This window comes from Papilio polytes, unplaced genomic scaffold, assembly GCF_000836215.1.
Source record: "Papilio polytes unplaced genomic scaffold, Ppol_1.0 DF824146.1, whole genome shotgun sequence".
Lineage (NCBI taxonomy): Eukaryota > Metazoa > Arthropoda > Insecta > Lepidoptera > Papilionidae > Papilio > Papilio polytes.
The window spans coordinates 917,293-941,051 of record NW_013525058.1 but is presented as its reverse complement, the minus strand read 5'-3'; the positions used below and the strand labels follow the sequence as shown (position 1 = coordinate 941,051).

The 23,759-nt window shown below is 33.9% G+C and overlaps 6 protein-coding genes across 7 annotated transcripts in view; 2 read left to right on the top strand and 4 right to left on the bottom strand.

The window, feature by feature from the left end:
• LOC106111868 overlaps positions 1-1,601 on the bottom strand; it is a 14,133-nt gene extending 12,532 nt beyond the window's left edge. Inside the window, exons 1-2 of the mRNA XM_013294033.1 lie at positions 1,521-1,601; positions 504-561 (exon numbers count right to left, since the gene is read on the bottom strand). Coding sequence (XP_013149487.1) covers positions 504-561; positions 1,521-1,563 — 101 coding nt within the window. The 5' untranslated portion in view covers positions 1,564-1,601. The remainder of the gene's footprint in view (positions 1-503; positions 562-1,520) is intronic.
• Positions 1-10,846, top strand: part of LOC106111863 (phosphoenolpyruvate carboxykinase [GTP]-like) — a 19,150-nt gene extending 8,304 nt beyond the window's left edge. The window contains exons 1-13 of one of the 2 annotated variants that reach the window (XM_013294028.1): positions 1,880-2,095; positions 2,474-2,573; positions 3,790-3,935; positions 4,291-4,475; positions 4,703-4,825; positions 5,929-6,078; positions 6,359-6,462; positions 6,782-6,995; positions 8,033-8,225; positions 8,510-8,708; positions 9,166-9,315; positions 9,753-9,950; positions 10,433-10,846. In XM_013294028.1, coding sequence (XP_013149482.1) covers positions 2,031-2,095; positions 2,474-2,573; positions 3,790-3,935; positions 4,291-4,475; positions 4,703-4,825; positions 5,929-6,078; positions 6,359-6,462; positions 6,782-6,995; positions 8,033-8,225; positions 8,510-8,708; positions 9,166-9,315; positions 9,753-9,950; positions 10,433-10,537 — 1,932 coding nt within the window. In that variant the 5' untranslated portion in view covers positions 1,880-2,030 and the 3' untranslated portion in view covers positions 10,538-10,846. Of the gene's footprint in view, positions 1-1,879; positions 2,096-2,473; positions 2,574-3,789; positions 3,936-4,290; positions 4,476-4,702; positions 4,826-5,928; positions 6,079-6,358; positions 6,463-6,781; positions 6,996-8,032; positions 8,226-8,509; positions 8,709-9,165; positions 9,316-9,752; positions 9,951-10,432 lie in introns of those variants that run through there. The other variant, XM_013294029.1, reaches the window with a different exon arrangement.
• Positions 10,847-11,043: 197 nt separating this feature from the next.
• Positions 11,044-19,352, bottom strand: LOC106111866 (sister chromatid cohesion protein DCC1). Its single transcript, XM_013294031.1, has 5 exons — positions 19,229-19,352; positions 12,500-12,690; positions 11,594-12,402; positions 11,285-11,448; positions 11,044-11,208 (listed from the first exon to the last, which is right to left on the bottom strand). The coding sequence occupies exons 1-5, from the start codon at positions 19,237-19,239 to the stop codon at positions 11,103-11,105; spliced, it is 1,281 nt and encodes a 426-aa protein (XP_013149485.1). The 5' UTR covers positions 19,240-19,352; the 3' UTR covers positions 11,044-11,102.
• Positions 12,850-15,253, top strand: LOC106111867. The gene is made up of 3 exons (XM_013294032.1): positions 12,850-13,182; positions 13,796-13,903; positions 14,371-15,253. The coding sequence occupies exons 1-3, from the start codon at positions 12,969-12,971 to the stop codon at positions 14,628-14,630; spliced, it is 582 nt and encodes a 193-aa protein (XP_013149486.1). The 5' UTR covers positions 12,850-12,968; the 3' UTR covers positions 14,631-15,253.
• Positions 17,050-19,111, bottom strand: LOC106111864 (protein DENND6A). Its single transcript, XM_013294030.1, has one exon. The coding sequence runs from the start codon at positions 18,952-18,954 to the stop codon at positions 17,269-17,271; it is 1,686 nt and encodes a 561-aa protein (XP_013149484.1). The 5' UTR covers positions 18,955-19,111; the 3' UTR covers positions 17,050-17,268.
• Positions 19,353-21,339: 1,987 nt separating the features above from the next.
• The window catches only part of LOC106111943 (stromal membrane-associated protein 1), a 5,352-nt gene continuing 2,932 nt past the window's right edge, over positions 21,340-23,759 (bottom strand). The window contains exons 2-5 of the mRNA XM_013294153.1: positions 22,785-22,915; positions 22,486-22,664; positions 22,166-22,274; positions 21,340-22,090 (exon numbers count right to left, since the gene is read on the bottom strand). Coding sequence (XP_013149607.1) covers positions 21,383-22,090; positions 22,166-22,274; positions 22,486-22,664; positions 22,785-22,915 — 1,127 coding nt within the window. The 3' untranslated portion in view covers positions 21,340-21,382. The remainder of the gene's footprint in view (positions 22,091-22,165; positions 22,275-22,485; positions 22,665-22,784; positions 22,916-23,759) is intronic.

The window sequence follows — 23,759 nt, the reverse complement described above, 5'->3', positions numbered from 1 at the left end:
CCTTCGAAACATATAGGTGTGGCGTTAACAAAGAAAACCGATAATAATTAACGTACCGGTTAATATTTGTATAATAACAAAGCACCGGTTAACAGTGACATCTCAATAGCTTCATTTCTAGTTGGACGTAATTGTTTCTGCGTGGGCATTGTCGCGCTTCTAGATAAATCCTTACTCACAGAATATTTATTTATTTATTGCAGGAAGAAAACGTTTCACATGAAATAATTACAGTTTATAAAAAAGTTATAACTTAATACACATGATCATGGCTACACTTACATGCTAACACAGTTTTATTAAAAAAAATACATAAAGAACAGTAAAGAGAAAAACAAAACTAACACTCACTAGATAAGAAAATGAAAAGTAACCTAGTAATTACTTCTAAAGTCTAAGGTCAAGGATCTATACTGCACAACTATAATATTACGTAATCTTAGTTATTTGATGCTATACCTAAGAGACTATTAAATTGTTAAAATGGTAAAAACATTACATACCTGAGGTTCAAAGAAAGCTGTTTGAAAAGAAGTTTTACGTATGTCCAATTGCGGGTACCTTTAAAATTACATATTTAAACAGTTCAGTTTCGTTTCTTGTCTATGGCACTCCCTTAGCGGATTGGGCCAGTGTCGAAAGTTTAAGAGATTCAAACTATAGTACAATGAAAAGCAAAACTCTCTCTAATATTTGGAATTTAATACAAACGATAAGATTACATTCTTAAATTAAATATAGTATTTCAAAATAGAAATAAAAAAGTAAGTTTGATGGGTAATTTTTTGGAGTTAGAGTTTTTTTTTTAACAACCATTAGAAAAGGTTATAAAATAGACGACGTAATAACAGACATAACAACGTGAGTTTAACCGTAGTCATTATCAGTAGTGAAAATGATAAGCGTTTTGCTTTTAAAATTTACGCTAATAATCAAGTAAAATTATTAGTGTTAAATGGAATTGTAATAAATATCTGATAAAATCAAACATTGATTTAGTTTAAATTAATTTAATCAACGGAATAAAACCTCTTCAATATTTTTAATTCGTCAGTCTGTTATAAACATTTAAAAACAAAATGGCTGACAAGTTTCGTGCCTGTTTCGTGAACCAGGATGTTAGAATATTTATTCATACTTATTTATATCTAAACGTATTACGTAACATGCGTAAATGTCATAGTTATTAACTACAAAAATAATTCATAAAACTTGTATCATTAACCTATTAAAATTTTGTGAACAAAAATCTTCCATACCAAACAATAGTACATCTTCGTATAAAATATTTAGACACATCTTACTAACTCACTAATATTATAAATGCGAAATTTTAGATGGATGGATGTTTGTTAAAGTTTGTAGTCTAAACGGTTTAAGGGATCTCGATAAAATTTGACATAGATGTAGAGGATAGTTTGAAAGAACACATAGGCTACTTGCTTTTGTTTTTTTTATTCCGCGCAAACATAGTCGCGGGCGAAAGCTAGTAAGACATAAATCTTGTAGTTTATACTTACAAGAGAGGCCCTTAGTATAAATTTTAAAAGATAAATCTGGCATTCTGAGCGTGGCAGTAGTTCGAAATTGTAACCCTTCTAAAATCAAAGGATGACGCAATTGTGCCTTGAGCTTTGGCTAGTAACTGATGAAATATCCAAATAAAATTTCACCTTGATTTGTACATGTCATTCAACGCTAATAATACAAGTTGAAACAACAAGCCTCTCCATTATGTGACGTATCTTTGTTTTGACACGTAGATGACCCGCCTTTATTTCCGACCAATCAGCGGCTGCCATTTGACCGGTCCTCCGTCATATATTACGCGCGCTTCGCTAATGTTGCCATAACGTTTGAAAACGTATTTCGTAACGTAGTCATTAAATGGGTGTTAGATTTACTGTTAAATATTATAGATGGCTTTTGTTTCTCTTTAGCTTCAGTAATTTTGATAAAATTTAGAATATCTTGTATTTCTAAATATTTATTGAATTAAATTCTATTAGTATTAAAGGTTATTTTGATTAATGTTTGTATTAAAAATGTTGCACTTAAACACTGTTCCTGAAAATTACGTCAAGAAAGTCGCGGAGTAAGTATTTCTTATTTAAATGTTAAATCACAATTTATTTTTTATTTTATTATTATGTTTTAAATATCCTATTAATTTTTATAAAATTATGAGCATCAATGTTATATTTAAAATATCGCAAATTTTTCACAATTATAATAAAACATTAAAATAGTGATTTGTGGAAGATGCACATAAAAAAAACAAAGAAAAATCTTTATCGGGACAAATCGCTCCATATTATTTTGATATATTTTTTTTTTATTAAATGACGTTGTTTAAAGTGACATAATAACATGTTATTTAAATTAAACCCACAATAGAAGTGTCCCTTTCCTGCCTTTAATCCTTTAAAAAGAAAATAGAAGAAAAGTTGACTAATACCATTTTTGTCAATAGATGCGCGCAAGTGGCACTGGGATGCAGCCGGGCAGCTCATCAGACAGCCCTGCGAGGGACTATCAAGCCAAGTCCACAACTAGCTGCTCTTACACCAAAGGTACATTTTATAACACAGTCCTACAATATCGGTTTAATACCACTGAAACCTAGATTAGAACAATTAAATTCTATTAGCTTTTACTTGGGTTTTTTTATATTATAAGGTGACAATCGAGCACGTGGCCACCTCCTCTGAAATGGCGAAGCGAATGATGCCCATAGACAGCCTAAATTTCAAAATGCGTTGCCACCCTTAATCGATGAAAAAAGAGACTCGCATTCAGAGGACATTTCCCCTTCCTCTACGTCTCCTGCGCCGTCAAATCAACTTTTCATTGCCATCATCTCAAAAGGGTAGACAGAAAAAGGGACTAAAATTAGGCCTCGGGCACCACAATCATTAGACGAAACGCGGAATTGCTCCCACTTTACGCCTGTCTATTGTGTGGTGGTGGTATTACACCGGGCAAGCCGGTCCATTCGTTACTTTTGGGCTACCGTTTATAAAAGTACAAGTTGAGCAGTTCTCCAGAAGGAGATTCTATCTTTATTATACAAGTACTGTCTAGTTTTACCCGGTTAACTAGTGACCATATGTCCGTAGTCCAGTTATTGGCCCCTTTAAGATAAGTACTATTTTATCGTCAATCCGGGGCAAAGTATAGTCACGTTCGATGCCACGGCCGTGAAGAAATCACATTTGCTCGCTTGTTTAGAGATATTTAATTAGGTTATAAGTCAAATGTTAATTAATTTAGTTACCTTCGTACTAATTACTATAGCTGGAATAATACAATAAAACTATCAGTCACAAAAACTCGTAAAGATATTAAAGAGTCCACTTCAAGAAATAAAAGCACAGATATTCTTAGATTTCTAACAGACTTATTCCTTTTACTGGAAAAGTCCATAAAAACCAATAACCAGTTTCTTAATATAGTTATCGCAAAGAAAGACAAAGAAAACTAATGATGCAATAGTACGCAAGAATATCTTGGATAGGATTTACATTAACGTTATACTAAAAAGGCGATGTTTAGATTTCTTTGTTAAAAACTGTGTAAAACATTCCACTGGTACTAGTGCTGGCATCAACAAAGAGCCAACCCTACTCAAATACTATTAATACGAGACCAGTATGTTTCAGAGGAAAGTTTTTTTAGCAACAAACTCTTTGCTGATTTAAGTGAGAAGATATAGAAAAAGAGCTTTCTTCTGTTAATTCTCTCTCTAAACTGTACAGTACAGTATAATACTAATCCGTCGTAATACAGGTTCGCGCGTTCGTTGAGCGCAGCGCATCTATATGCGAGCCCGAACATGTGCACGTGTGCGACGGCTCGCCAGCGGAGGCGGCCGCGTTGTTGCAGCTTATGCAACAACAGGGCACACTGCGTCCCCTACACAAGTATCAAAACTGGTGAGTCGTGTTATACTATTTTACTACAATATATATTGCAACTTATGTTGTGTTAGCTATCATCTTTAAGCCTGTCACTTGAATTACATACTTCGTTATAAGAGAGGTGGTTATAACTCGAGTAAGGCGCACACCTTTGGCTAAAAAGTCGCACAACTGTTGTGCGATTGTCGATTGTTTCGCAGACATTTCAACTGTTTAGTTGCACAACTAAAACTCGTGTAGTGTGCGTACCTCCATATAAGCTAATTGGAATCAAAGCGAAATAGCCGTGCGATCATTTAGTTTCAGGTGTGCGCATGTTCTAAGGCGTATGAGACCTTTTACACTTTTTAAAAACATAATTTTCTTACAGTTGGCTAGCCCGTACTGACCCCGCGGACGTGGCTCGTGTCGAGTCCAGGACTTTTATCTGCTCTGACAAGGAGCGCGACGTGGTGCCTGCCGCTAGAGCCGGACAGAAATCCGCTCTAGGAAACTACATCACTCCGGGAGATTATGAGAAGGCTATCTCTGATAGATTCCCGGGATGTATGCGAGGTGAGATTTAGTAATTTCTATTACCTCAAAATATTGCTTTCTCAGTACAAGACCAAATTGTTTCGTTAGCAACCATTTGCTCTTAAAAAAATTTAGTTATGTAGGACTTTCTATTCCATTGTCTAGTCAAAATCCAATCAATTGAACTTGATTATTATTATTATTTTTGCAGTATTACAATTAAGTAATATGTACGTACATTTTTAACTTATGTCTGTTTGTCCAAGGTCGCACGATGTACGTGATCCCATTCTCAATGGGTCCCGTTGGTTCTCCGTTATCAAAGATCGGTGTCGAAGTGACGGACTCTCCTTACGTCGTCTACTCTATGCGCGTCATGACAAGAATGGGTAAGATTAATATAAATTACACATAAAACTAGCCATTTTCATGTAGATATTTTACGTTATTTTTAAGTTAATTCGAAATATATAATTAAAACCTCTCACTCTATTAGTATTGAAGATATTTGTGCAAAAAACACTAGTTCTTAGCTCGATGACGTCACATAATTAAGTAAACCTTTGAAGACGACATTGTCCCTTTCTGTTTTATTTAATTTTAAAGTTTAAAAACTTAGATACTTAAGCACGAAAATAACTAACACACTAATGTTCAACGATGACGTCATCTTAGTTTTTTCAATACATACTCTGGTTTATAATAAATCTTAAAAATAATATTGTTTCTGTAGAACGGAATTTGGTTGTAATAACCTATGCGACAGTTAACTGTTTCTACAACTCAGTCTTAGTAATACAAAGGTCGATTGCATCACTATTGGTTTCTGGCACAATGTTATGATAGCTTCTGTTACATATTTATACTAAGCTACATATAGCAATGAACTCAAATGCAAAGCAATGTAACTACATAATTTATACATGGTCATTTACCACAGATTAAGTGAATTATTGAAATTTAAAAAAATACGCCGAATATTTTACTTGCATAAAAGTATATCCTTCTTGTTGGTTGCAGGGTAAATAAAATAAGCATATGTAGACTTCCCTTTGTAACGTTATTTTCTTTTTTTGGCTCTCATATGCAATTTTTAGCCACAAACAAATAGTGTATAGATAAGTTACTATGCGGTCTAATTTTTCAGAATTAGTACAGAGCTTTCATACATCTAAGCAACGGGGATCCAAGGGGTGGGGGTCATGGGGGTCATGATCCCCCTCTAAGCTGGTAGGTCAAGAGCTTGACAAAATATTATTTACATATTTTATCAAGCTCTTGACTTGACCACGACTATGTGACCCCCTGCCCCTCGTGACGCCAAAGCTGGATCCGCCTTTGCATCTAAGTAACTTTTAACTTAGCGTGAGTCTATGCAGAAAAGGGGAATTGTGGGGGGAACCAATGAACTTGGGCCGCCATTACATTTAAAAATATTACCATAGTAAGGTTGTGGATTTAGTTTTGCTCTATGACGTAAATTTTTGCCCAGGTACCACAGTGTTGGACTTGCTGCGTAAAGACGAGCAATTCGTTCGTTGTTTGCACGCGGTGGGCAAGGCGGGCACACCGGGCTGGCCTTGCGACCCGTCCCGCACTATCATACTACACAAGCCTACTGACAATGAGATAGTCAGCTATGGTAAGTTTATTATTACTGTGAATTATTGCTATCCCTCTCTTTCTTTTCGAGTTTACGATATCAAGATAATGGTTTTCGTAGGTTCTTCTGTTTTGTATCCTCCTGTAGCAACGGCTTAACCAATTTTAAAGTCTGAGATGTCATTCGATTCCTACCCTAAAATATTACAGGGTGTTTTTTAAGTAATAGTTTCTTATAAATAAGTTATTGTTATGCCCCTTAAGTTGTAGATTGAAACTGTTTTGTTGAAAAATAAGTAATTTAACTTACGTATAAACAGGAAGCGGCTACGGCGGTAACAGTCTTCTGGGTAAGAAGTGTTTCGCGCTGCGCTTGGGCTCCGTGCTCGCGCGGAGAGAGGGCTGGCTTGCGGAACACATGCTGGTAAATAAAACATACATTCTGTACTGTAAGGACGAGAATACACCAAGTACCAGCTGGCATGTATTCCCGACATTATTCTGATCATGCATAGAATATAAAAAAAAATACATAAGGCTAGTTGCTGCTTTATCTGCGTGGAATTAAAAAATATAGCCCTTATTACTCAGTGAAAATATTTTATAGTGAATGACTTTTTTTAATCAGCTCAGTAGTTTCCTGTTTGTAACTTCTATCAAATAAACCATCTTTCAATCTGCATTTATGCAATCCGTTTAGTTGTTACTCGTTCAATCCGTTCAATTATTCATCTCACTTCCAGATCGTCGGTATAACGGACCCTAAAGGTCGTAAGCGATACATCGCGGCTGCATTCCCCTCAGCCTGTGGCAAGACTAACTTAGCGATGATGACGCCAACATTACCCGGTTACAAAGTGGAGTGTGTCGGTGATGATATCGCATGGATGAAGTTCGATAGTAACGGAGTATTGAGAGCTATTAACCCAGAGAACGGATTCTTTGGTGTCGCGCCTGGTAAGCATTTTACTGATTTTTTTCAATACTAGCTTTAGTAAATAGTAAAAAAACTTGTAAGATCGCATAACACGTTCACTGCGGCAAATAAAATCATCATTCTTCATCTGGTGCGGTGGCGGGCCAAAATGCGCCCCCAATATTTCCGCTAGTGTGTGGCAGGTCTTTCTAGACACCAGCACTAGGATAGATTAAATTGCTATAACTTTGTGGAAACATAATGTATACATTTTATGTAATGTTAACCTGAGTTAATAGTTTCGCACCAGCGAGAGGGACATAGTTTTCTCCGTCCGTACCAGCATTAAATACCGCGACAGGCCGATATCGGCCTGTTACGCAGTGAGCGTGCTAACCGTTTTGGAAATATCAAACTAACGCATTTATATTAGTATAATTACAATAAGTTTTCTCGGAAATACATGTAATAAAAGAAATTGTTTTCTCTTATTCTAATGCAATATGATAGACGAAATATGATCTTATATAAGTATCAAGAATGGAAAGTCGCGATGAAAAGTAATAGAGAATTTTGTAAAACCTTATCAATGTATTATCAAGTACTTGAGAAACCTTCACAGGAAGATCACTGTTGAGAGGCTCTTTGGCACACTTTATAAAACTGGTGCATAGATAAAGGTTTTCATTGAAAATTATATCGATAATCGTTGCTTACCGCGACAATGTGCGAAATTACAAAAGAAGCTATTTATTACGTCACAAAAACCTTAAATAAACTCGCTTTTAGACAATTTTCTTTTCCGGATTTATCTACTTATTTCAGCTCTAGAATCTTTTCTAATGCAAAAAACTTAAGCTTAGTTTTACACTGAGTTCTGATTTGCATTATTTATTTATGTGTAAAGGGGCCAGCTGAAAACCAGCGCAGTAAACCTGCGCCGTCCCTGCCTTAGCTGAGCTTGCGACCTTTTGCCACATTTCTTATTTTTTACTAGCTCTAAGGTTGTTGTATAGATGTCTTATGTAGTTTTTTGTGGCAATAAAAATCCTATTTATTTATTTTTTATTTTTTATAGGTACATCAACAGCAACAAACCCAATAGCAATGGCATCAATCTTCCGTGATACGGTGTTCACTAACGTAGCTGAGACTAGTGATGGCGGCGTGTGGTGGGAGGGCATGGGCAATGCTCCTGAGAGTCTGATAGACTGGAAGGGACAACCCTGGGACCCTAGTAAGAAGTCTTTAGCAGCCCATCCTAACTCGCGGTAAGTCTTACAACCACGAAAATTGAAGTATACAGATTTATATTAGTAGATTAAAAATTGGCCTCACTTATTAGATATTGCCATTTTTTTTTAAACTAGCATTGGCTCGCGATAGAATTAAAAAAAACAAAAGTGGCATATGTGTTTTTCCAGACCACTCTCTACAACTATGGCAAGTTACATGGAGATCCGTTCAGCCGTTTACGCTGCAAACTCTAATAAACATCCATCCATCTATCCATCTAAACTTTCGCATTTATAATATTAGTATGATTTGTGTTCAGGTTCTGCACTCCAGCGGAGCAATGTCCGATAATAGACGGTCAGTGGGAGAGCGCTGAGGGCGTACCTATCTCAGCGATCCTGCTGGGCGGGCGGCGGCCGGCGGGCGTGCCGCTGGTGGTGGAGGCCCGAGACTGGCAGCACGGCGTCTTCATGGGAGCCACTATGAGGTCGGAGGCAACGGCTGCAGCTGAACACAGCGTAAGTTAACATGCATTAAGAAATAGTTTAAGAGCTATGTAAGAGACACTACTTTTAACAAGACAATCAACAACTGAAAGTACAAATAGTTTATTTAAATAAATAAAAATCGTGGATGTATCAACGCGCATATGCTTATAATTTATCACAGAATATGAAATCAAATTTTAAACACTACACTTCGTACCGTAGTAAGAGTTTTCAATTAAGCAGACGCCAAACTTTTAATGAAATTTCGAGTTGAACGAGACCTTATCACAAAGAAAAGAACAACAACAATACTTAAGAAATTTATAGACGAGACATAATGAAAATTATTTCACCGGTAACTTCTTTGAAAGGTAATAAATAGCATGAGGATCTTGTGAAACATGTCTCATGAGGTGTCAACTCTGTTTCCTCTATATATCTTTTTGAATCTCTTTCCCTTAACACTTATTTTTATCTTTGTTTTTAGGGTAAGGTAGTGATGCACGATCCATTCGCGATGCGTCCATTCTTCGGCTATAACTTCGGGGAGTACTTACAGCATTGGCTGTCGATGCCGCAGCCGGGACGCAAAATGCCTAAAATCTTCCATGTTAACTGGTTCCGGAAAGACGCCCAGGTAAATAACTGCATACATTGAATAAATAATATTTCCACTTTTCACTATCAATACCTCATTTTAGTCCCTTTCCCTTTTCACTCTTTTCTTATAAGAATAGGATGGGAAGGGAACTTTCCCTTCTTGAATTTGACGGTAGAGTAGATGCATAGGAAGGGAAAATATACTGTTTATGTGCGTCTCCTTCTCCGTCCTTAAGGGTAGGCAACGCATCTGTAATTGTGGATATCTATGGGCAGGAACGCTTCCTCATTTTGGCGGATTTAGGTGGTCGCTTGCTCGTTAGCCAACATATGATGTATAAAAAAATCTATCAACAACAATGAGCTTAAATCGTATTAACCAACAAACTTTTAAAAGGTCATTTAATACGTTAGGTAGGATACAAATAAAATACTATGTATAAGCAAATGTAATAAATCAATAATTAACTCCAGGGTAAATTCCTCTGGCCCGGTTTCGGTGACAACTCCCGCGTGCTGGACTGGGTGCTCCGCCGCTGCGACGAGGAGTCTTGCCACGTGGAGACTCCGCTGGGCTACGTGCCCACGCCCGGAGCCCTGAATACTGATAACCTTGAAGATATCAACATGAAGGAATTGTTCAGCATCCCTAAAGACTTCTGGAAACAAGAGGTATTCTTTTCTTTAATGTTATTTGGTAAAAAACTGTATTTGTATCTCATTAAAACTTTCTGAATCCATGAAATTATACGCGTATTTCTGTAATTTATGGTTTTATGGCAGACTAACATTGGCCCACGGCTTGGTTCGCACGGAATTTAAAAAACCCTATACGTTATTTCAGACTATGTTTTACATCTGAACCGTATTTTCGAGTTACGGAGTAACAAACATCCATTCTAACATTTGTCATTATAATATAACTTGCTATCGCCCGCGACTCCGTCCGCGTGAAAATAAAAAAACAAAAGTGTGTTGCCTATGTGTTCCTTAAGAGTTTCCTCTACATCAACACAAAATTTCATCGAAATCCGTTCAATCGTTTAGGCTACAAACTCTAGACAAACCAATCATCCATCCATGTAAACTTTCACATTTATAATATTAATAAGATTTTGGTGTAATTAAGTACATTATCATTTTTATTTTTGCAGGCCGATGCAGTAGAGAAATACTTCAAGGATGAAGTCGGTGAAGACTTACCAAACGAAATGTGGGACGAATTGAAGAAATTGAGAACAAACATCGAAAAATCATAGACTAATATACCAAAGACAACTGAACGCAACTATCAAACCATAATCTAATAATCGATAAAAATTGTACATAAATATTATTTATAAGAACATTCCAATTTAATAAATAAGTATTAGGATTAAGTAGCTAATAAAATATACTAATCACATCCTTATCGTTAAAAAATCAGCTAAATTTGCAGTAAAATGTGAACAGATTAATTAAAAAAAAAAAACATATGACTTATTAAAAATGCAATGGCTGTGTTAATTAGGAAATATTGTATATACCTTTATGAGTGAATTGTGTAAAATAAATTCATATTAATCTTATTTATCCATGTTTTATTCTAGAATATTTTAAGCATTAAAAAATATATTTTTTTTAAACATAAAAAGGCAAAGGAATAGTCTGTGTATGTCTACCCTAAATAGACAACAGACTATCATATAATTGTATAGCATTGTAGATTCTACAAGACAAAGAACTGGAAAAAAAGAAAAATGATAAGGGGGTTAAAATATACTTAAAACTAAATAATCTTTTTGATTTAAATATAAAAACCAACGTAAGAAACAAATAAGTACATCATTTCATATGCTTAGCCGAAAACACTCTAACGCCATCTTGCGTTGACGCACGCGCGTGTTTTGTTAACAATGCGTTCACGTTTAATTTCTCAGTTGCATACGACCTGAAAAATATAAGACGATTTTAACGATAATTCAATAAATTAAGAGATTACAGTACTGGGTATATTAAAATCTTACTCAATATACGGTGATATTTCATCCACAGTCCATTTTGCTTTTGTATGAAACAACTTTTTAAATCTCTCGTTAATATCATCTGGTAGATCATTCTCAGAAAATCCCCATACTACTTGTGGCGTCGTATTTTTGTCAACTATAGCTATTCCAGATAAAAGAGATTCCTGAAATAAAACACGAAATGGTTAAAATATCTAAAAGATTTGTAATAAAAATTGAACAAACCAAGAAACTTATTTTTTACAACATAACTCACGCCCGTAACTCAAACGGGTAGGCAGAGACGAGGGGCAACATGTTCTTACTTACATCTGTTATCATTCCTTCAGGAACCGAATCTCGCCACGCTTGCAAAAATTCTGCGAAATTAAATTTCCCTGCGCTTTTTAACAACACTCTTGCCAAAAATCTACATACTTTATCTTGTTTGTACTGATAATATTGTATACCGTCTTCTTTACAAGTTTCTACCGTATAAAACTTAAATAAAGCTTCCAAAACAGACTCAGGAACTAGATCTTTCAGACTTTCGAAAGTCGTTTCTTTCGATATTCTATTCAAAGGCCATGAATTCTCTTCGATTAAATCCAACATATACGATAATACTCTGAATTCATAATCAAATTCAAGTAATCGATAATATCCATCGATCTTCACTGCTTGTATCTTCTCTAGTTCTCCTTCTAATTCTGTTCTAGAAGCTTGCACTTGTTCGAAAATCGCATCACAATTAAGAAGCTTTGCTTTATCTATCGCATATTCGAGCTCCGGTCCTTGATATAATGTTGGTTCTAGAATCTTCCGTAGCTTAGATAAACGTGGCTTGCAAGGTTTCAATTCGTAATACGTGAAGAAAGTGTTAATAACCTCTTTGAATTCAATATTTCTAGGCTCTTTTGTTCCATCATCTGACTCGTTGGATTTGTTTAAGCTGCTATTGGATTTATCGAAAGAATTATCGGAATCACATTCCATTGAATCGTTTGTTATAATTTCGTTTCCAGTTGATACTGCGTACAATAAATTCGGTACTAGTAAAAGACTATTAGACGTCTCTGCTTCTTTTACGTCGTAAGATTTGTCTTCTGTGCATAATACAACATTTTCGTCTAGATCCCCTGGAAAAAAACAACAAAAAAACTTATTTATCCATTTACTAAGGTATTGGCACGGACCGTTAATAGAAGTCTATTTAATATTCAAGTATTTTATTACCTTTGAATACTAAATTATTTCCAGATTCAATTTCTTTAAGTAATTTATCATCCAACTGCATCAGCCTTAAGTTGTCGTTCCTATCGCTAGCGTCTGGGAACATCAAGACTTGTGTGATATCAGTCAGCTCGGATTCGTGTAACTTTGCAATTTTTATTACTTTTCTGACATCATCAGGGGTTCTTTGGTTACTGTAATGAAATTAAATTATTAAAAAACTCTCCTATGTTTAAATAAAAATTACTACATATTCGTAAAAAAAAACTCGAACGTAAGATTTATGAAATCAATGATTCCTATTTAGTACAGCCCTGAGAAAATAGTAATGGCAACACAAAAGTAGAATTGACATTGACAGTTTTCTTTTCAGTGACATTTAGTTCGATTTTTCGATCCTCGCAAATTTCTTCTAGAATTCCTTCACTTTAGATTTGTTAACCCTAAGCAGAATTAGTAAAATAAACACAAAATGTCCATTTTCAGTGATATATTACCGATTAATAAAAATGAAGAGAAAACACAAGCTGGGGGCAATCTATCGCCCTATTTGAACTTCGATCCCCATTATATTCCGAAAATGCAGCCAGAATTTATTTATCCAGACGATAGTCATATGGCCTCAACAGCAAGAAGATCTAATGTGGCTTTGCCTATTATTGGAATGTCTTTCATGACTGGTTCAGGTACGAATGTGATATAACCTCAAAAGTTATTGCTTTTTACATAATACATCAATAGCCCCTTAACCCTTTGACTTAAGGCTTAACTTACTTACCGCAAGGTTCTATTCCTGATGATTTACAAAAATGAATGATAATGAATGAAAAATAATTTTACATATTATCTTGACCTCCAAAATATGCAAATACACAATAGATTAACCAAAAAAATATCTTCAAAAGGTTAAATAGATCTGTCGTTATCATGTCGTTTTACTTGTTCAATTAACAATCTCTAATTTTAAAAAAAAAGAAACATTGAAATTTCCCTGTAGTCATGTAATAATCTTGATCCATTTAAAAAAGAAACTAATTAAACTCAATTTACATATGACAAGGATAAATATAAATCATAGATAATCAATTTTATTTATAAACTCACAAATGTACCTCAGTTGGTATAACTTTTATTTAATTTTGCATTCATAATGAAAAAAAAAATTGTTTTCTAGATATTGAAATCTGTTAAATCAAAAAAACCTTAAGATTTTGTTATAAGAAACACCCTTATAACTTATCCCATTCAAAAAATATTTTCATTATGCTTATTTACAATATTATCATTATAATATTACAGGTTTGGGAGGTATGGCTGGATTATACAAAGGTCTGAGAGCAACAACACTGGCCGGACAGACTGGCAAAGTTAGAAGAACACAAGTTGTCAATTACATCATGAAACAAGGTACATGTTACTTAAAGTATTTAAAAACAATTTTGAAGTTTGGTACTGTACTTTAAAGGTTGACTGTATGAAGTAATGTACTAAAGGACAGAAAAATATTTGAAGTCATGAAATAACTTTTAATAATGAAGCTGTCAATGATCATTTAAACTCCTTCTGTAGTAATAATGTTACTAATTAATTTTTATGCAAGACTAGCTTTTGCCCATGTCCTTGTTGGGGTGGAATTAAATACATAGTAGTAGTAGTAGGGGCTACAGCTTCCACAACTTCACAGCTAGCGCATATTTTGCGTGAATTAAATACATGTAAAACTATGAAATGTGGAATTAAATATCCTATGTGTTAATCCAGACTATTCACTACATCTTTGCTAAAATGTAACAAGAGTCATTGAAGCCATTTTTGAACATCCAAACTTTGACATTTATAATATTAGTATGATTGTAAACTATTACTTTCCTCAGGTACCACAACAGGCTGCACTTTGGGTATAATCGCCTCATTCTACTCCTGCATTGCCCTCGGAGTAACTTGGTTAAGAGATAAAGAAGATACTGCAAACACGTTCATAGCTGCTGCTACAACGGGTGTCATATACAAGAGCACGGCTGGCTTACGATCTATTGGCTTAGGAGCTGCTGTAGGGTTAACACTTGCTGGTGTATACACATTAGTTACGGACAACGACAACATATGGAGCAAAGCGAGATACAACAGATTGTGATTCTACCGTCTTTTAGGGGTAGCACAGATAAGCAATGCCACAAGTTAACATAGCATATGTTTATGTTTGTCAGTGATCAAGATGACATAAATGTTTGTATAGTCAAATTGAATGGAAATGTGTGATTTTTATATATCTTTCTAAACCTTTATAATGCTGTAATGATATTGCATCTTCAATTTAAACACTGGAATGTTCCAAAACAAATCCATAGACAATCACTTTGTCAATCAGTGATATAATTTCATTTAATTAAAAAATTGTTTAGTTAACACAAAGTACAAAATCAGTGGGACTCTCCTGAACTAGTAATAACTGTTCAATTGTAATGTAATTTCTCATTACCATTAAGTTTGACTAAAAATGTATTAATGTGGCGTAGCTTTAGTTGTTATCATCTATAGAATTTGTATATATAGACTGTTATTTTTTAGTTGTTACTGCTATTGGCACCAAAGGATCTCTAAGTGTAACAGACTTATTTACGCCATGTCTGAAGCGCTTGTCTTCATAATGTGCCTAACCTGGATTGTTCTGTTGTTAGATCATATTGTACCTGGATCAACACAGGAGAAGCACAATTAACCGTAAGCCTTTAAATAAAAACGATTGATTTGAAAAAATATTTTTATTAATCAATTTTTCCCACTTCCATAACTAAACTTTTTGTTGAAGACATTAATATCAATTGTAAGACTTGAATTTAAATTTTTTGTTATGAACAGAGATTAACATAAAATTCTATTAATTTTTTTAAATAAGATTTATAATTTTTAACTGACACATCTTTACAAAAAGTGAGTGTTACTTAATTATTAAAACAAATATCATTTTTCAGTGTTCATTTTATAAATGCATTTGAAATCAAATTAAGTTGAGCATGTTAAAGTTAGCATTCAGTGGGTTAAAACTAATTTATCCTAACTTAATGTTATGAGTAATTATTGAAATATTGTTTCCAAACTAATTTTTTAAAACAAAAGTATAAATTTAAAACTGAATTGTTAATTTTAGTGATATTATCTCCTGCAGTTTACAATTAGTCATACAAAATAATCATGCAAAAATATTTGGCACAAAATATATTGACCATTTTCCCCTCTAGACAATGCATAAGTCTACAATATTTTGTTCACAAAACTATATTATAAAACAAGATAAAAACGGATCTTTGCTATGGAATTCTTCACAGTATAGTATGTATTGATAACATGTCTGATAAAACATTATGTAACATTATACAAATATATTTGATATTTGATTGGATGGACTTTTCACACTTGAAAGATAATTTTAGTTACGAAATCTTACGTACAAGTTAGAGACTTTAAAATTATTAATAGCCTCACAGTTAACCATTCAGTGCCATTAGTCAGTTGAACTGTACAGTTTTGCCACACAGTTTAACTGAACAGTTCACGTTAGTATTAATAATTTGTACCAGGCTTTACTTTCAGTCTATAATAAATGGTACTAGCACAAAGCTGATTTATTATGATAATCAGAGAATTATTTGAGCAAAAGAAAAAAAAAACAATGAGGAACACTTTAAAATAATTGACAATCAATATTTATTACCAACTCACAAACATGAGAAAAGAATATCAACTTTTATACAATAACTTTCAACTCATCAAGACTAAGAATGTTCAAGACATCTACCACACACTTATATAAGTAATTTAATTTGTTTAATCTTTATTTATTAGCTTGGAGACAAACATACACTCATTCCGAGCTATTTAAAGCAACATTTATATAACTATCAGGTGCTCTTTATGTATTACAGTGCCTAAATTACATTGACACACTTTTCTTACAAATACCCACATTTTATAGTCAAAAATAATTACTTATGGAACATATTTAAATTTCTATTAATTTATAAAAGCTCAGGAAGCAATTGTTGTTTATTTTCGATACAAAATGAGATATGCATGAAAACTTCTTATATGGTGCAACTAAAATGAAATATTTGACTTACAAGTGGGCTCAAAAATTGTTTGAGGCATGGTAAAATTTTGAAAATGAGATGACATTTTTTTTAACAATCACACTTACATTTATTTTAAGATTAATTATAGTAAAAGTCATTTATTATGGCTTTAATTGTACATTAGCTTAGGAAATATTCTAGACAATTTAGTGAAGTTTTAGTTACTTACAATAATTTTAATTAATAACTTTTAGTAGTTAACTAAGTGCATTATATTTACAAGTGCTGGAGTTATTTCGAGATAGAACTGTAGTTATTTTTAAAACTTTATCTGATATTCATTGTTACCACAACATTTTATTATTTTCATGAAGTTATTAATAGCTTAAGCACATTTTTATTAAGGCTTGGAATCGGAAGAATTGAGTTTTTTTTTATAATATGGTGTGCAAATTATTGAGGTCCTATTTTTTCTTATTAGTTGTGTCCAATATAAATTCTAAAAAAATATTTCAAATGTTCATTTAAAAATAATATCTATCATAACAAGCATCTTTCATTCAGAGTTAAGAAAATAAATTGCACCATTTTTTGGTCCAATGTTCCTTATCTTCACATGCATATAATAGACTTGTCAAATCTTGATTGGTTCCTGCAGTCTTCGCTGCAACCTCTTAATTCTGAGGCGCAGCATTTTAAATGTCACGAGGCCGCATTCAATATAGACTTCATATCTTCGGGCAGCACACAGTTCAGATCATCAAGTCGTCTTGCGAGTAATGTACGAGTATTGTCAGCTACAGGAGGGTCACTCTTCAAAACTTCCCTCAACTTCAACACCATATCAACAATCTCCACTTCTTTTTTACCAACTGACCATTTCTTAAGATCACTTTCAGCCAAAGCCTCTAATTGCAAAGCATGCAGTTTGTTTGTCAAATTATTATGCCTCTGATGAAACCAGGCACTAAAGTTTGGGGTCCTAAAAAAATTTCTATAAAGCCCGATCCAATCTCCTTTAATACCTGTTGTTAAATGAGGACCTGCTTGTTGGAGTGTTGCAAAAAAGTCTTCTGGGTTAAATGGATTTGGTACAGGTGGTGCTCGGAATGGAGATATATTCTTTTGTAAGGGCATTAACGAAGCCATATAACGCTCCAAGGGAATCATAAAACTCTGTGTCAACTCTAATAAATGGCGCTTAACCATCGCTGTTTGCACCTCAGATGGACGGTCAGTTCTCATACCATTGTGTAACTTCTTTATAATTGTTTTATCTTTTTCTAGAAATGTTTTATAATGTGTGAACACACCTGGGGCTGCATCTAACAACTTAATGTTACCAACTTTTCTTAGTTTCGTTTTTACTGAACTGGAATCTCCAAGCTTTATTGTATGTGGCCAATGTTGCAATGTCTTTGTAAAGAATGGATTGGTTACACCCAATATTACATAAGGAGGGTTGAATTGTTTTCTTGTAAACTCCTTGAATTCACTATCATGTATGGTGAAGTATGGCCGATATTCTGCTGCATATGGAAGCGGCTGTATTAAATATGTGAGTGCTTGAACTAGTGCTGAACACTCAGTCGGTGAACTTGCAATAACTACAATAGGTTGAGCAGTCAATACAAGTTCCCATAATAAGTGTAAATGGGATATTAAACTTGAAAGGGCATCAAAGACATTAACATCTTGTATAGAAACAAGTATATGAGGAACACCTGTTGAATGGATTTGCTTAGCAATATCTGACCTTGAAACTTTTCCTGTCTGATAATTAGGTATGTATGACTGAAAAACTGCGCCTAAGACAGGTAACAGTACATTTTTTCCTGCTTCTAATGAGGGCCATCTGTTGATATCATGAGAGGCAGCTTCCAAACTTCTCTCACCATCTTCAAAATGCCTGGGAGCGAGAAGTTTAATGACTTTGTAAAATAAATTGATATAGGGCAATCTAGTTAGTAGTATAATGCTTTTCTGAAAGTATCCTCGAGGTAAGGTGGGATCCTTGACCTGTCGAAAGTATACGAAGCCCCAGTAATGTGTGTTATCGGCACGCAGAGTTGGCACACTCTCTTCATTATAATTCAACTGCTGTTGCGATAGAGGCATACGTGATCGTAAACGCACATGAAACTGCGTGTCTCCCATACAACCAGAATTCGAGTCCGGAAACGCTAAGTAACAAATATTGCATTTCTCTTGATCCGTCAAATTAACTCCAGGCGGGTAAACACATTCCATAGCTTGACCCAACTCTAAATCGAAAGTAACCACACAAATACAGTGCAACCATTCTGAAAATCTACTCCATTTCGTTCGAAACTCCCTTTCTTCAGTTAAAATGTCATTGTCTCCATAATTCTGTCGTCCGCTAGCCATTTTTGTATATTGTTTTCTTAACACATTTCTATAAACTTTAATATTTCACTATATTATACACTACAAATGCTTTGTTTAAACATTGTTTATATCTAAAAACACGCATTTTTTTAAATCACGATAAAAACAACGAAGAGGACGCAACAACAGCACGTCTCATAACAGCTGTTCCTTCAATATGGCTGCGCGCGCCAAAAGTGAATTGTCTAAAAACTTTAAATATTGTAAATCGTCCTTACTTTACGACATAAAAAAGCCGTTCATTGCAACTTACCAATTAGCCATGTTATCTTCAAATACATTAACTACACTTTTTTTTACTAAATCCTCAATTAAATTGATTTAAATTATTAAATAATTCAGATTTGTATCCCATTCGCACAACAGTTCTTCACAAAAAGTACGTTCCGTTTTGTGCATTACTTTTAATATTGTGTGTATCAATATAATTATTAATTAATGTATAATATCACAAAAATCCTTATAAGCTTCTAGCTAACTAGCATAAACCTCGTTTAATTACGTAAAATTAAAACATACTAAGAACATAATGCCTGGTTCGCACTTGAGCAGCACAGTCTAACAGTAACGCTTACACTGGCCCAATCCGCTGTGGGAGAGCCATAAACAAGAAATAGAACAGTAACGCTCAAAAGTCTGGAATTCAAATTCCATAAAGTTAACACTAACTGGCGCCAGACTCCATAAGGAATATTTCATTAACAAGTTCATCAGTGTTTACTGCTTTTATATGTATTGAAATTTTGAAGACATGACCATGGTACAGTCCAGTCTTGGTATTTTGGATTTTATTATTATCATAATCCTTGCATACAAACCATGTTTAGATGATGACCACTCTTGTGTTGGGTAAACCAATCACTAATTACTGCAATCTGTTATTTTTGTTCAATTCAACAAGATGTCCGCGGTGCAATTAAAATCAAATGTTACTATGGGCAAAATGTTTATTTATAAACTCAAATACAGGACTGAATCGCAGGCTAGGGTCGAGCTAATATAACTGACCACACCCAACATTAAGTGCAATTATTTTACATTGTTATTTGCTAATTATTCAATAACATTTGTAGATCAAATTAATACATCAAACATGATATAACCGTGATGATAAAATATAAATCTAAACACACTACCGGCTACAAATCAGTCATAAATGTAATACTATTTTCACAACATCTATTATATAAATAGAGACATACTGTTCGAAGTTGTAAAAATATGGTTCCCCATATTAACATACATTTGAATGAAAGGAAAATATAACATTACAGAACAGTATTTTAAACAGCTGGAAAAATATTAAAAACGAAATAACGAACTTTTATCGTTATGCCATTAAAACACTTGATGTAAATTTTTTCCTACAAAAAATCTTTGTTGGCCTAAATTAGATTTCTTTTTTAAATTGTTATTTTCTGTAAGCAACACAAACATGTTTACAATATTTTATGCTAAGTTCTCTAATGCACGTTTAAGGCACTATCGAAAACCATTCTGTTTTTAAATAATTTGTATAAGTTTTCATGTTAAGGGTAATAAATTACATTGAAATTATTTAGTTAAAATGTTTATTTCTGAGATGTAACATTGACTAAAACAAAATAGGATCGGGAATAAAATTGACACAAAAATTATTAGTGATTTTGTTCCATACACCCTGTATAAAATAAAGTGATAATAATTCAGTCTTTTACGACCAAAACAAAATAAAATATTAAAGCTACTAAAAGAAATAGATTATATATTTCAGATATTTTTATAAGAAATACTTCGCAACAAAACACGTTTTATTTAAGTAATAAATTAATTGTAAATAAAAATATGTGAATTAGAATATCTAGGTTGAATTAAAGATATTTAAGAGTGAAAAAAATTGCACCAAGAAAATAAAGGCACCCATAAACTAACAAACATCAAATTAAGTTTTAAAATACTGCAAAGCCAGCATAAATATTGTAATAAAAATAAATTTCTCTATTCAATCAAGCAATATATTACACACCTACGAATTAACAAATATTCACGTAGCTCTAGAATAAAAAAAAATTAAGTGCAATATAATAACTATGTGTAAAAAAATTGATAAAAAAATAAATTGCATATACAAGTAGTACATGTTTTTTAAATTAAAAACTAAAACACGCGTAATTTATTGTGCCAATCACACAATATGGAAAAATCTAGATTGTTTATGGTTATTTGAATGAAGAGTTTGTGTCAAACGCACTGAATGTAATGACTATTATTGTCTATGGAATAACTATAGAAATAAAAGATAAATGTTATTATTTTTACTACACAAAAGTGAGCATAATCTAATTTTATTTGACAAATCTGTGATCCAGGCGATGTTACAAAAGAAAACGCGTAAACATTTTAATTGTTGACTCTCATCTGGCAACATTTATTGCCATGACGTGTTACTGGCAACATTTGTGTTCGGTTGTCCGAATGCACTAGGAAAACTTTGCCCTAGGTTTAAGCTACCAAATTGTTGAGTTAGCGGTTGTTGTTGTTGGATTGGTTGGTTACTGAAGAACTGGTTGTTCTGCGGGAAAGGGGGGTTTGTTTGCATCTGAGGGGGTATTTGAGAATTGAATTGTTGGAATTGGTTATTAATTGGTTGGAATTGATTAAATTGTTGCATACCATTTTGCATCGGCATACTGTTGTACATTGGGGCTTGGTAAGTTGAAGCGAATGGGAAGGCCTGAGGTTGTCCGGGAGGGACTGAACTAAATTGGTTCACTAAATTGGTGTTAGGAGTTTGACTGTACAGAGCCAATATACTGTCTTTAGTTAGTTTCGACTTTTCTTTCTCTGTTGGAGCGGCTTGTTTGAAGAAATTCTCCTCTTCTACTTTCAAATCTGATTTCGGCTCCGGTTTCGGGACTTCGGCTGGTTTCTCTTGTGGTGCTGAGAAGAAACTTGAGAATATATCGTCATTTGTGGTTGTTTTAGCTTCTGGTTTTGCTGTATCTAAACCAAGCAGATCAGCAGAGCCATTAGAACTTTTACTGGTATCTGTCTGGCTACTGGTTGGTGTACTTCTGCCTAATTTAGGACTTACTGATGATTTTGGCTTAGGTAAGCTTGGTATGACATCTGATTTCTGAAAATAAAAATAAAAACAATTTAATCATCTGTAGAATTAAAAAGTTACAAAATTTGTAGTGTAACTACTCACGTTGTATTTCTTGTCGCCGGCAGTTGGCGCGGGCAGTGGTCCCAACGTCGATGTGGTAGACTTTTTTTTTCTCTTTTGCCGCTCAATTTCTTCATCTATCTCTTTGTCCCTGCAAATGAATAAAAACACTATTTTGTACACTTAATTAAATTAGGTGCGACTTCATACTTAAAATATCAAACTTTTTATCTTTAATAGGAATGTATCAGGGCTAATTGACCATAGGAGCGGCCAATATTAATATGGCATGTGCTAATTAAGGCCTACAGTACCTTCTACTGCTAAGCGAGGTCAGTTTTATTTGTAAAAATTGTACTTACCAGTTTACTTTAGGCAAGGTAGGGGGCACCCATTCCTTGGCGATGTATTTTTTCTGTTCGTATTTGGCTCGTATGAAGCCTTCGAGCGAGGAATCGCTCTGCGGCCGACGGAACGAGTCCGGGAGATTAGCTTCGTATACCGCACGGGCGCGGGAATTACCCATCTGCTGTAAAGATACCTGGAAACAAACGAAACATTTTTTTTTAGCATTCTTACAATAACCTTACTATATATTGTACTAATTTTACGCCGACGAAGTCGCGAGTAACAGCTAGTGTTGGTATAAATAGACTTTTACCACTTGCTCTGGCGTCCAAGAGTCCAAATTGACGCTCTTCACTTTGGAGATGTGAACACCGAGGTTGCGATGGATTCCGGCGCAACGGATGCACAGGAAAATGCCCAGATTCCATGACGCCCATCGCGGACCTGAAGTACAAAATAAATACATTGAATACCACCAACTTAAATGTTCATCTCGGTAAGTTTAAATTGTAATAGCAGTGAATGTATTAATTTAATTATTAAAAAATAAATCATTATTCCATGCGTTTCAATCCACAGATAGAAGTAGTAGTTGCCTATTTAATATTAAACTATAGCTGTTGCTCGCGACTTTGTCAGTGTGAAATTAAATAAATATATATACTCATAGGTAAATCAGCCCAGTAGTTTTTATGTAATCAAATACATACTAAAATACAAATCTTTTATAACATCATAAGTATATTCCTTTTACCTAGGGAATATGTCGAAATGGCGGGTTTACTCGGGTTTTGCCAGGAAGAGTGACTAGCAATTTTCTCGGAAAAATGCACTCCCCTTTTTATCGCAAAGGAGAAAAACGCTAATTTCCGTATTCATATCGGATAATAATCGAATGTTAGATATTTCCACAAATGACTTTCTTTAAAATATAGACGGACGGCCATATTAACAATACCTGTAAATCACTTTAATACACACAAACTGAACTCTAATGCGACAACGCAAATATATCGGACGTTCCGTTGTGAGACTAGTAAAACACTGTTCCTTCCGTTTCCTAATATTTTCCTAACAATATCGTTGTTTTAAATAAAGATAAATGTATTGATAAATAGCACACATTAACAAATAACTTTTAAGAACACAATATATCAAAAATAGTTAAAAAGCTAACACGAATAAGCAAATTCGACTTGACAAATTATTTTATTTTAGTTACTTACGTTAATGGTAATTACATTGTCTATTAACCTTGAAACATCCTTGTACTACATCGTACCGAAAA

Coding starts and splice junctions, on each gene's coding strand:
- LOC106111867 (XM_013294032.1), top strand. CDS start 12,969: ATGTCCATTTTCAGTGATATATTACCGATTAATAAAAATGAAGAGAAA. Junction 13,183..13,795: donor GTCTTTCATGACTGGTTCAG/GTACGAATGTGA, acceptor ATAATATTACAG/GTTTGGGAGGTATGGCTGGA. Junction 13,904..14,370: donor CAATTACATCATGAAACAAG/GTACATGTTACT, acceptor TACTTTCCTCAG/GTACCACAACAGGCTGCACT.
- LOC106111864 (XM_013294030.1), bottom strand. CDS start 18,954: ATGGCTAGCGGACGACAGAATTATGGAGACAATGACATTTTAACTGAA.
- LOC106111866 (XM_013294031.1), bottom strand. Junction 11,449..11,593: donor CTGAAGGAATGATAACAGAT/GTAAGTAAGAAC, acceptor GTTTTATTTCAG/GAATCTCTTTTATCTGGAAT. Junction 11,209..11,284: donor GAAATATCACCGTATATTGA/GTAAGATTTTAA, acceptor TATATTTTTCAG/GTCGTATGCAACTGAGAAAT.